We start from the raw sequence: 13,407 nt of genomic DNA on the forward strand, positions 1-13,407 counted from the left end.
CATTTATCCACCCTCCCTCCAACCCAGCCTGTGCCCTGCCCCCAAACACACACACATACACATGCACACACACAAGCACACACATACATATGTATGTACACACAGAGGTGCTCACAGGTGCTCACACTTGCACTTGAGACTCTAGCAAAACCCCATCCTTTGTAGGTCTCACAAGGTGCCATGCCGTTTTGTCTTTCCTTCTGCCTGGAACACCCTTCCCTTGGCCAGCCCCTTGGGTTTCAGAAGGAACCTCCGCTGGAAGCCTTCCCTGAGCCCCCACGTGGGCCATGTGCCCCTCTTCACCTGGAGCCCGCTGCTCTTCTCCTGGCAGAGCACTAGCTAACACGGCACCCGGAACACTGGCAGGCTGGAAGACCATGTGTCAGCGCTTGGACGAGATATTTCCTGAGTAAATGAATGCATGTAAAAACCCAGCTTCCTGCTATTGGGCTAAACCAGTACCCCAGATTTCCAGGCTGAGTCACCGCAGACAAGTATGAAAGCTGGCGTGCCTAATCCCTCTGCCCACAGGGAGCCTCCCTAAGGACCTACTCAGCCCTCCAGGACCCCTCCTGCAGCTTTTTCTGGATACTGGCCCTCCTCTTGGGCCTGTAACCTCCTCCTTGGTCTGCCTTCTGTACGCTAGAAGCCTACCGGCAGCCACCCCACCAACTGCACACCCATTTGCTTAGCACGATATAATGGACCCTGTAAAGGCCCCCTTCCCCCTAAAATCCCTTTCCTATCTCAGTCCATGCCTAAAATTCTCCCGTTAAACCCATTAAATAAAATCTCAGCATTTTTGGCCTGGAAGAGACAGGGCTGATCAAACACCCACACTTCAAGCGTTAATTTGTTTTTCAGTCCTTGTGCAGAGAGCGGTTCCCACCTCCACCCCAACAAGCTGGGAAGGAGGAGAATGCAGCCCAAAGAAGAGGTAATCTGGGGAGGGAGGGGTGATGGAGGAAATCCAGTGGGGCCCAGATGGCAGGTGTCATCAGCTGACTATAAGGACAGGGACCATCATGTTTGCAATGAAGAAAAATGGTTAAGCAACGGTGACCCAATTCAGAGAGTTTCAGGGACTACAGGGGATTTCCGAGGCATAGATTGGTTCTAATCCTCTGGGAGTGACAGAGGGCTTGGTCATCTGATGACACGTATCCTTTCCAGGAAGGTGGGTGGCAAAAATGATGCAATGATCTCCACAGATGCTGAGAACACTGTCTCGCTAATACCTCTACAGATACCTGCCTCACATCCCTTGGGGTGCTGGTTTGTGTTTTAATTTATTTTTCCAAGGGTAATAAAAACATTTTATAGCTAGGAGGCTTCTGGGCAGACTCCCTCCCAGTTCTGGCCCAGGTCTGAGCGGCACGCTCCCTGACATGCAGGAGGAGGGGGTAGAGGGATCATCGCTGAATCTTATCCCTCAGTCTCATCCGTTTCAGGCTCCTTGAACTCCTGCAAACGCAGACACACATTCGAGGTGGAACCAGAGAGTAACCTGCTTTTGATACAAGCCAGAAGGGAACAGTTTGGGGCAAGGGCAACCCAGGACCTGGAAGGCCTCAGGATAGTCTCAAATCTCACCCGGCCAGGCAGCAACAGAGCCCAGCCGTGGAGGCCAGACACAATGTCTCCGGGCTGGCACCCAGACCCTGTGTATGCCCAACCCTGCTCCTCAGGGGAAATGAAGAAAAAAAATCAACAACTAGGGGTGCTCAAGGGGGACCAGGTACCCTCAAAAGGCAGCCTGTGTGCCAAGGCACACGTGGGGAAGGGGGAGACCGGATGGTGGAACCAGGCCTCAGCCTGTTTCTCTGGCTGCCTGCTCCTCCATCCCCCTCCCTCGGGCAGGGGTGTGACAGGGAGAAGACAGAAAGGCCCCGGACAACGGGAAGGTCTGAGCACACGGGATAGGCAGGGCTGGGACAGACACCCAGAGAGGAGCGGAGGCCGGTGCGCAGCTGAGGGCGTGTGAAAGCCGAGGCTGTCCCTGAGGGGAGCGGGGTGACGTGTGGCATGGGCAATAGAGGTGAAAGAGGCAGCCAGGCCCCAAGCCCGTGGGGCACTTTCAGACTCCTCGGGTCACTCCTGGTGGGCCGGGAGGCCTTGAGAAGCCTGAGGAGAAATCCCTGGCCCTTGGCTGGCCCTTTCCACAGCGCTAGGCCCAAGCGGGACTCTGGCTCCAGCTGCTCCTGCTGGAATGGGCTCTGGACACTCACCATCCGGGGGACTTGGTCTGAATCCTGTCTGATCCCTCTGCTTTCTCTAGGGCCCCAGGGCCCTCCCTCCTCTACACTCAGGCCTGCACAGCAGCAGCAGCGACAGCTTCCCAGCAGGCGTCTCAGCCTCTGGCACCTGTGCTCCAGCCCAAGCGGCACAGGAGCCCTGGGAAGTCATGCAATTCCCCCCTCAAGAACTCGGGCGCCACATCACCTGGATCCCGATCTCTCCTCTGCCCGGTCCTCCCCCTCCACCGCTGGCCCTGGCCTCCTTCTCCTGGCTCATCCCCTCCACTCCCCAGCTCTCCAGACCTGGGATCCAACACTTTCATGAACCCTCACGTGTAAAATGGGCCTCACAGCACGACCCTCTGGTTGTGGGAAGATCCAATGGTGTTTGGATGTCTTGCCTAGGCTGGCCCCCAGCAGGTGCCTGGGGATACGTTCCTCTCTCTTCTTCAGGATGGCCCCTCTCCAGACTGGTCTCCCTGGGCCTCTGCTCACAGCCCGCTCCTCTCAGACCCACGTCCCCAGCGCAGCCTTCCTTAGCTACTGGCAGTTTTCATTGTCCTCCTCTGGGTCTTAATTATGTAGTGACGAGGTTAGAAGGCCATGTTCTATGACTGTTCCACAATCACTTTGGGCAGAGATGTCCCTGGCTGAGCAGCTCAGTTGGTTAGAGTGTCACCCAATACACCAGGGTTACGGGTTTGATCCCCAGTCAGAGTGCATACAAGTATCAACCAATGGATGCATAAATAAGTGGAACAACAAATAGATCTCTCTCTCTCATCTCTCTCTCTCTCTCTCCCTCTCCCCTCCCCCTCTCAAATCAATAAATAAAAACTTTAAAAAAGTATCATGGCTCTTTGCATTCTCTGCCCCTCTGAGTTAAATCCCAGGGCAATGAGAGTATAACAAAGCTTTGGGGAATCCTGGTGGCTGTTGGGCCATTCCTGTGGGGTCACCAGTGAGTGGGGCACCCCCTCAGCAGTGGGGCCTTGACACCAAGCTTTCTCCTCATTGAGGGAAGATGAGGGAAGCATTGGAAGGGGCTTTTGGCTCGCCTTATCTCTTGAAATGCCACCCAAAGCCAGGCATGGGGGAGCATCCTGCTTACCCAAATGCTGAAGCTAGAGACTTCCCTGGGCCTCCATGGCCTAGGCATGCTGCAGGGGCTGGGAGGAAGGGGAAGTTAAGGCTGCAAGAAAACGCTGTATAAGCAGCCCTGGTGAGTCAACCACACTGTAGGGCCGACCTGCAGAACTGGGGGCTGTGGGGCTTCTGGATCGGACCCTAGCACCCCGTGTGGTAGCTGGGTCCTGAGGAGGAGCACTGGGACTAGGCTGGCAGCTGGTCCCATGTTTCCCAAGGGCCTCTCCTTCCCTTCACCCCAAACAGTCCCTCAACTCATGCAGAGCAAGAAGTGCCCAGCGTGGGAGAAGCTGGCGCTCCCGGAAATGGATACTAGGGAGAGGGAGTGGAGGAGAGTGAGGTGACAGTGCTCCTGGACACAGGGGAACCACGGTAGGGCCAAGGTCACAGCTAATGGGAAAGGCATGAAAATCAATATACTAGTAATCCCAAAGTCTGAAATACAACCTGAGTGTAGAACACACACACACATGCACGCACACGCATGCACGCACGTACGCACGCACGTACACACACACACCCCTGACCATTTCTCCATCCAGACCCCACAGGCAGAGGAGGAGGAGGGAAGTGAAAGGAAGATACTCACCCGTGTCAGCCTGCCGGACATTTTTCATCCGGATGACCCTCACTGTTAGCAGGTAGCATGGAGACAGCCCCTCCTGTGGATTGAGAGGACAGTGGACTCACTATCAAGGCAGTGATGGCAGGTGGCCTTGATGGAGAGCAGCTCCAGCTGCCCTAGGCTCCCACTGCCTGGCCTCCAGAGGCCTCCCCAGTCAACCCACACTTCTGGGCCCTGGAGGGCTCTCTGGTCCCCAGGGGATCCCAGGCATCGAGGTAAGGGGTTTCCTCTTAACCCCACTCTGAGCCAGCATACCTGGAAGAGGGACAGCTTTGTGCCTGTTCTGTTCATGTTTTTCCTGTTTGAATCTAGGGATTTGAATCCCTTTCCATAAAAGTTTGGCTTAGATGAGTCTTTTTTCCAATCCACTCCCAGCCTGTGTCCACAGCAGATGCCACTGAACTCCTCCAACTCACCAAGTGACTATATTTATAGAGGCCTCTGAACTGGAGCCTTTACACTCCACCTAGTCCACTCTGTGTGGCTAAAATAACTTTATACGTTTTAAGAGGATACTATTCTTCTCTATTTAAAATAATATTAGGGTTTTGGAAAAACAAAAGTATGAAGAAAAAGAGTCCCCATAATCTTACCACTCAAAAATCACCATTAAATCATTTTTAAAAATTAACATTATAATAATTATTTGTATGTTCAACCCAGACTGTCCACTGATAGCTCATCTGCCTTGACTATTATCAGAGACTAGAGGCCTGGTGCACAAAATTCGTACACAGGTAGGGTCCCTAGGCCTGGCCGGAGATCAGGGCCAATTGGGGCCTTCCCCCGCTGCTGCCAGCTGCTGGCTGGAGCTTCCTTCATTCCACACCGCCCACTGGTGGTCACTGCACATCATAGTGAGCTATCAAAACTTCCAGTCAGTGGAACTCCCAAGGGACAATTTGCATATTAGCCTTTTATTATATAGGATAATAATATTTATAATAGCTAGCACCTATTAAACACTTACTATTTGTCAGACACTTTTCTTTGTTTCTAATCATCATAAAATCTTCGTAATAGAGTATTTTAATATACTTTAAAATTTGAAATATAATTTACATATAACACTGTACTAGTTTTAGGTGTAAAACATAATGATTTGATATGATCACCACAATAAGTTTAGTTAACATCCATCACTGCACATAGTTACAATATTTTTTACTTGTCATGAGAACTACTATCATTTTGATGTCTGTCCTTCCAGCCTCTCCTGGGGCTTAATTTTAACCAGCAACAATAGAATGATGACTGAGAAGGCTATTGCTTAGCCCCTGAGAGAGATGTAAGCCAATTTGAGGGTCTCTTTCTCCTCTCTCCCCAACAGCAGACTCAAAATCAGAATCAAGGCCAATCTGACAGTTAGTTTAAAGATTCCTTTGGTGAACACAGACAATAGGGTGGTGAAGGCCTGGGGCAGGGGAGGGGGCCTGGAGGGAGTCAACGCGGGAAAAAGAGGGATGTATGTAATACTTTCAACAATAAAGATTTCTATTTAAAAAAAAAAAAGATTCCTTTGGTGAGATTAACTCTGAAATATTGACTATCTTCATGGTCAATAACATGCTCTAACAGGGTTTTGTTTTGAGCTTTGTAACTTGGGCTAAAAGCCACACAGATCACTTCTGGTTCTAGAAATATGGCTGTGGCCTTAGGCCAGCCCCACTCTGGGCACAGTGGGTTTCTTACTTCTCACTCCGCTCCTGGGCAGAGCGGTATCATGGCCTGATCTGGTAAGGAAGGAGGAGTCAGCCTGCACTCAGGAGAGCAGTTCCGGCATAGCCTGTTCCCACTGGCCCACTTTCTCAGAGGGCAACTAGAGGGCTCCAAGTGGGGAGCCGCCCAAGGCTTCAGCCAGGCAGGGGTCAGTCCTCAGGGTCATTTCATCGTGATGAAGGGCTCTGAACTCAGGGCCATGGTCCTCTCGGCCATCACTACCCTTCTCCTGCCTCCAGGAGGGGCGGTCCTGGGCCCTGCCCTGCTCTCTTGTGTCTTCTCTGGAAGGGAATGAGCCTTTGTAGCTTCCCACAGGATCTCCCTGCCTTCCAAGAAAAGGTCTCAGCTGTCATCTACCCTGAGGACTTCCATTGGCGTTGACCACTCAGCAACAATAACCACATCAGCGACCACCGGCTGAGGGTCTGCCATCTGCTAAGTGTTGTGTATACAACGTCTACATTTGTCTTGCTCACACCTTACAACACCCCATGAAGCAGTTCTTAGCCTCACTTCACAGGTGGAGAGTCTGAGCCTGTCCTTTGACTCCAGGCACTCAGTAAGGATCAGGGGAGCCTAGCTTGAATCCAGTTCTAATTCTTAAGGCCAAGTTCCTACCCACGACTATCCTGTCATCTCACCTGAAAGTGGCCCTCGGCAAACACAAAGCCAGGTGCTGTTTGCCCCCATCTTCCCTTCCTTGGTCTTAGAATCTATTTTCCTGACAGATTCTTCTTTGTACCTTGAATTTCCCCAAAGCCCCCAAATAACCCCAAACTCTGACCATTTTTCCATTGTTGTGCTCAACAGACAGAGCCCAGGGCCTCTCCTTTTTAAACTGCCAGAGAACATCGGAGCTGGAAGGGCTCCTGGAGAAGTTTCCATTTTCTAGCAGCCACAGAGGGCTCCTTGTGGTCTGCCTGGAGCCTCAGGTCACACCTTCTAGCCCAGGCATTTGCAGGAGAGACCCAGCTTCAAAGCCCTCTACAAAGCCTTTTCCATCTCCCAGCAGGGAGAGAGAGCCCGGCGGGTTGGAGAGAGAGCCCAGAGGGCCAAGGGAGGAAGGCAGAGGAACAGGGGACTCAGGTCTTGGGCCCAGAGGATTCCAGGAACCAGGGCTGTGAAAAATGACCTTCTCGTCTTAAAATGAGTATTTCGCTCCTGATGTAATGTGCTCAATTGGCGTGGTGCTAGAGATAAGCAAAATTCATGGCCCCAGAGGCAACTGATACAGAGTAGGACGATGCAAAAGCACAAAGCACAGTGTCTGTGACTCTGCAGATGGGAACCAGAAGCCATCGAGATTGAGAAAGCCAAATCTATGGGTAGCGACGGTGCTAAGGGTGAGAACTTCAGGGACTTGGACAAGCCGGTCCCTAGGACAGGACGCCCTGGCTAGCTATCAGGGTGAAAGTTGAAATACCTAACAACAGGCCTGGCCAGGCACTGTGTCAGCTGGGCTGCAGCCCTGGAGCAGGGACAGGCATGAATCCTGCGGGTCACGGGGCGCTGGGGGTCCTGGGGTGAGGACTAGGGAGCACTCGGCGCGCTGGAGCGCCAGGCAGGGACTCCGGCAAACAGTGCAGAGGTGCATTTAACTGCTGTGTGGGGAGGACAGCTGGGAGCTGTTTCCTGGACGCCACTCCTCAGGCTGCAGACACACATCGCTCTGCCCCCCTCCCCGGCCTTGGTCCCTGGGGCTGATCTCAACAGGACTTCATTTCCCTCCAGGCCTCCTCAGGACAGAGGGCATCTGCCGGCGCACAGGGAGAAGATGGAACCTCTTGACTCTCAGGAGAGGCTATCATGCAATCCAATAGTACTCCTTCCCACCCCTCACTCCATAGATGGACCTTTCGGCGGGGAGGCTGGAGAACACGCTCCGTTACCCTCCGTGTGCGAGGCCCTGACGGCACACGGGGTGCATGCATCTGGAGCCCTCCCACTGTGCTGAGAAGGGGCTGTGATGCCTGCTTCGCAGAGAAGACTGGGGTGAGAGAAGCTGCATCTCACACAGGGCCACACAGCCCAGGAGGGACAGGACTCAGGTGCAGGTCTCCCTGACTGCAGGGCAGGTGCTTCCCAGTCACCCGGACGCCGGCCCTCACCGTGAGTCCAAATCTTGTTCCAGGTCAGGCCCTAGACCAGTGGTCGGCAAACTCATTAGTCAACAGAGCCAAATATCAACAGCACAACGATTGAAATTTCTTTTGAGAGCTGAAAACCGACTTCTGCGCATGGGCCACGAAGTTTCAATCGCACTGTACGTGCGCGCCCGCACGTGGTATTTTGTGGAAGAGCTACATTTAAGGGGCCAAAGAGCCTCATGTGGCTCGTGAGCCTTGGTTTGCCGACCACTGCCCTAGACAAGTTCATAGCAGAGGCAGGAGTAAAACTCAGTCGATACATGCCAAGAACATAGCTACCACTACAAGTTAGATGAATGTGTAGTCACAGATAGTCACTCAGGGTCATTCTCCCAGGTGAGGTGGGAGTAGGAAGTGGTAGGTCCGATGCCATCCTGGGGGCAGGCATACCCTAACCAAGCCAGCCCACAAGGTCTGGGGTGCTAAAGAGGGAAGACAGCTCCCATGGAGCCTGTGGGAACTCCTCTCCCCGGGGCTTCTCAGAGCAGGCCCGGCTGGTGATGCCATCTCCTCTGTTCCAGAGAGCTGGGTGGATCCAGCAGTCCCTTTCGACACCTGTGTCAGAGCTCTGACCAGCCGGGAGATAGCTTCCAGGATGCACAGGCCCTTCTTAAAAGGAGACCATTGGGGTGGGGACTCTGTGGGGCCTCAGGACATTTCCCAGCTAGTTTGAGACCAGGGGTCACCCGTAAGGAGCCTGTTTTCTTTTTTACCATCCAGGCTAAGCGAGGGGTCAGGGCAAAGAGTCCCAGCTCTGAGTCATGGACCCTCCAGGACCTGAGAAGGACAGACGCAGTTCTCTGTTGATTCACTCCCCCCTTCGGGGTAAGCTCTGTCCCTTCTGTGGAGGGACCCCTCAGCCCAGCCCAGGCTCTTGGAGGCTCAGTAAGACTGGAGAGGGAGGAGCAAGTGCTGCCCTCCTCCTCCATGAAGCCTTCTCAGATTCACTCTTTCCCTTCCCAGCTAACATCCGCTTTTAATTTTCTGAGTTCTCTAGCCAGTTATTAGCTCTGCAAACCACAGATGCTACAATGTGAAGGATTTATAAAGGTCTTCCTAGGATGCCAGTGAGGGCTATTTAGCTGTTAACTAAAGTTTCCCTGAGGGCTGTGGAGAAATGTGGGCACCCTCCTGAAGGCCATGTCTAACCGGGCCGGGGCAGCGGGGCACGGACATCATGCAGCCCTGAGCTCCCCTCCTGGGCTCCTTGGAGACTGATCAGGGTCCCCATCTCCCACCCCCAAGGGACAAGGCACTTTCAGGGCATCACTCATCTCATCCTGTGATTTGGCGTGGGCTGGGGGAAGGTAATGAGAAATAAGTTGCTGCTGACAGTCCTTGGCATGGCGTGTCTAAAGCAAATTAGAAGAGTGAGATAAGAGAGGAAAGCCCAGGCAGAGCTGCTCCAGAGCCCTGGCGATCTGACCATGAACCTGGGGTCTCCCTGCCTGGCTGAGAGGAGTGGGAGAGACCCCAGGAGTCTTGACTACAGACCCAGGTGGGAGGCCTCTTGGCCGACGTCACCGATCCTCACAAGACGTCACACGGCGCACTCACACAGCACGGCAGGTTAGGATGTCCACAGGGTTAATGCCTGCTCGCTGCTAGGATAGGCCAAATGTGGACCCACTCCTGCCAGTGCTGAGCACTGTCTACCTGGCTGCTGGCCTGGCCCCAGGACGGCCCTGAGCCACTCAATGGCATTTTGTCAAGCCGGTGGGTACCCACAGCTGGGCCAACCACCCCCGAGCCCCAGCCCCAACTGGGCCAGACCGTGTCCCTGGGTGCTAGGTGGGGGTGCCCCAGCAGAGGAGCCCCCTGTCTCTGGAGTCCACAATGCCCCCAGCCTCCCTGAGCCTGTCTCCCGCCTTCAGCTCCTGGCCCCACCTGCCCACCACTGCTCCCTCACCTCCAAGGCGCAGGTGGCTGAGGGTCTGCCATCTTCTGCTTGGCATGAGTCTGGCAGGTGGTGGGAGACCCAGGCGGGCATCTGCTTCTGGAGCATCGTGGCGGCTCTCCAGCTGGGTGGTGAGACTGGGAATTTATACTCTGACTCAGAGCTCCACCCTCTGGATGCCTCTTAGCATTGGCTGGGATTGCCCAGGGAGGGGTTAAGGTGGGTGAGCAAATAGGGAACCCTGGCCTGGGCCTCTTAGTATCCTTGGTCTTCAGATCTTGGAAATGCAGGGACCAGCAGGGGGTCTGGCCCTTGGGTCAGCAATCTTCTGCCCCTAGAAGCTCAGAATAACCAGGTGTGGGAACATTGGGTGGCAAGGAGAGGATGCTGACCCTCACAACTTCAGGATAAGCCCGCTCTCTTCAGCTAATCGAAGTCCTGCCCTTGGGGGGCATGATGCCTGCCTTTTTAACTCTATTTAGTCCCATGGCTCAGAACCATAGGAGCTGTGGGAAGGGGCCTCATGGGAGGCAGGGACCATGGCCAGGGCTCCTAAAGTTAGAAGGTAAAGGAAGAAGATCGTTGTCCAAATCCTTGGTGAGGAGAGTTGGTCAAGGGCAGGTGCCCCCAGCTGTCCCGCCTGCGAGGCCAGGGAGAGAGAGGGTGTGCCCAGCCCTGCCTGGTCTCAGGGCAGCTTAGAGGATGCTCCTGCCCCACCCAGCTGATCCTATCTCTGGCGTGGTGGCTGGCTCACTAGGGGGCCTGTGAGTTGGCTTCGCCTGCTCAGCTGCCCAGCTAGGCATAGTGGGAGTTTCCCGCCTGAGCTGTCGCCTGGGGGCCCACAACCGGCTTTTCTGGCCCACAGATTAAAGTGCATTTATGAAACCAAGGGTGAGATCTGAACACAAAGCTGACTGGGCCCAAGCATGGGATGGAACCTGATTGGCGGTATCTGTGGGACCTCTTCTCGTGCCAGGTAGAGGATGTCCCCACCCTGTTCTCCGCTGCCCACCACGCCCTCCAGAGGGGAGATGGGCCTTGGCTTGGACCCCACCCAGCCCATGCCCTTCCCTGCCCCTGACATCTGTCCAACTGCCAAGGCCACAAACTTCACACCCACACCCCTCAGTGGATGCTACTAAATTAAATTTAGTTTACACACTTAGTGAGCATCTATTGCATACACTGTAAGAGAGGACATGTCAGGCTTGACATTGTTGACAGTCCATCTAGGGAGCTAAATGCTCCCAACCCCTCAGAGGCTCAGAGTGCGAGTCTCTGGTGCTAACAGGGATATCCTAAGAGGATCACTATAACCCTTCACATTGGTGGGCACCTGTGGTTTACAGAGCCCACAATTGACCAGAGAGCACAGAAGATGAAAAGTGGATGTCAGCTGGGAAGGGAAAGAGTGGGTCTGAAAAGGCTTCATGGAGGAGGCGACATCTGAATTGGGTCTTGGAGGATGGATAAGATTGCAGAAGCTAATGAGAGGTGGGAAAGGCATGACAAGAGCAAGGAACAGCATGAGCAAGCAAAGGGAGGCCAGGAAACAGGGTATGCTCAGGTATACAAGTGGTCTGGCGTCAGGAGTGAGTTTTATGGGAGGAGATAGGGGTAGGGGGGATTGAGAGTTCGACACAGTGGGTGGTGGAAATTGGGCAGAGAGCGAGGAGGCTTTGTGAAGGAAAAACTTGGAAAGTTATACATTAGGGCCCAACAGCTGTGACCCTTAAAGGCCGTACTTTAAATTTACACTTATTCTCCAGGCAATGGGGAGCCATCAGAGGTGTTTGAGCAGGAGAACTGAACTTCTAGAAGACAATGCTGATGGGTGGGGTGGGCAACCCAACCCACAGCACAGCAGTGGCTAAGTGACAGGGAGAGGGCTACGGTGAGGTCCAGGGGACCTTCTCTCTGAGGATCCCCCGCATTCTCCCCACTCCCCAACCCTTTCCCCATGAAATAGGCCTAGGACAAGCCCCAAAACTCCAGGGCATTCTTCACAGCTTGGAACTTGATACTCTTCTCACGGAAGGAGCCCACCCTGCTCCATCCACCCTAGGCAGTGCACAGAAGATCTCGCTCTCACACCCTTGTGTTTGCTCATTGTGCATCAACTCCTCAAGAGCAGAGTCTCTTTCTAGTGAAATGAAATCAAATTGAATAGGAGGTGGGTGGAAGTTTCCCGCCTTTGACACAGCCTCTGACCCAGGCACAATAGTAAACAGTGTCGATGTTCTACCAGTAGGCACTTACTGAGTGCCTACTGTGTGCCCAGCTGGGTGCTGAAGGCTCAGAGCAGATTTTGGAAGAAAACACAGAGAATTTATGATTTAGTGAGAGGGGGAAAGGGCTAAATTGTCCAGTGTGAACTCCAGTGTGGGGCAGGAGGGGAGAGAGAACTCCAGTGCGGGGTCAGTGGGAACTGGGCTGGGAAGGTAAGGAGCTGCAGGCAAAGAGACAAGGTTCGCAGACAAAATGAGGGGTGCCTAATCTCCTCCTCTAATCCAACGTGTCTCCAAATGAACATAACATTTCAGCTAAAACCCTGTTCTTGGTACACACCTGGTGCTCTAATCGAGGCCCCTCTCTCCCTGCCCCAGAGTTCCTTCATGTGGAAGCTGCAGCCGTCCCTGCACAACGTGGAGGGGACCGAGTTCCTTTCGCCCAGCACCCCCTCCTCCCTGAGGAGCAGGGAGTCGAGGCCTCTACCTCGGGGGTGTCTGGGGACTTGCTCACTGGCTCCCATTGATGGGGTGACCAGGACCTGCCTTTGGCCTCAGGTAACCCAGCATTGACAAGTACATTCCTCTCAGCGCCTCAGCTGACATCACTCCCCCATGAACGGAGCAAGAATGAATTCTTTCCTTTCCTTTTCAACATGCTTCCGGTACCTGTCCCTGCCTTCCCACCCTGTCTTTCAGCAGCATCTTTCTCCCAGCACCTCTGCCTCTCCCGGATTCATCCCCACACACCTGGCTGGTGGCCAGTGAACTGTGTGACCACTCCCTTCCACCTGCTATTCCCCTGCTCCAAGGCATCCAACGCTTTTCCGTTCTCGCCAACACATTCTGTATTCCAAAACTTCCTTAAACCAAGGAGAGCCCAGAAACAGCCCTACGTATATATCGAATTTTAGTCTATGATGGAGGGAGTATTTAAAGCCAGGGAAGAAAGAACAGATGTTATTATCAGAAAAACTAGCTTACCATTGGAATAAAATAAAGTTAGCTCCTGACTTCATAACTATACAAAAATAAATTCTACAGATTAAATATCTAACTATTAAAATAACGCTATAGAAGATTTAAAATAAATTATTAGAGGGTATTTATATAATATTGGATGAGGCAGAACTCCCTAAACAAAGTACAAAACCTAGAAGCTAAGAGGGGAAAGTATGGCCAGGTGTGAATATACAGGAATGTAAAACTGCAGTAAAGCCAGAGATGCAGTAAACACAGTTCCAGCTCCAAAATATATCCCAAATTTCCTCCTCTTAATAAATATCCCTGGGTAACAAAATCAACCTGAAAAGATAACAGTGAAGAGGAGAGTCTTGCCCTACCAGATCCTAAGATCAACTACAAAGCCACACTAACACCAACAGTAGGTTATTGACTCAAGAATAGG

The 13,407-nt window shown here is 53.1% G+C and overlaps 1 protein-coding gene across 1 annotated transcript in view; it reads right to left on the bottom strand.

Moving 5' to 3' along the window:
• PLA2G4E (phospholipase A2 group IVE) overlaps positions 1-9,879 on the bottom strand; it is a gene marked incomplete at both ends in the record, with an annotated part of 36,522 nt that extends 26,643 nt beyond the window's left edge. The window contains 2 exons of the mRNA XM_079768478.1: positions 3,973-4,045; positions 9,784-9,879. Of these exons, the coding sequence (XP_079624604.1) occupies positions 3,973-4,045; positions 9,784-9,879 (169 nt within the window). The remainder of the gene's footprint in view (positions 1-3,972; positions 4,046-9,783) is intronic.
• Between the last annotated feature and the right edge of the window lie 3,528 nt (positions 9,880-13,407).

This window comes from Cnephaeus nilssonii (assembly GCF_951640355.1).
Source record: "Cnephaeus nilssonii genome assembly, chromosome: 4".
NCBI classification, from domain to species: domain Eukaryota; kingdom Metazoa; phylum Chordata; class Mammalia; order Chiroptera; family Vespertilionidae; genus Cnephaeus; species Cnephaeus nilssonii.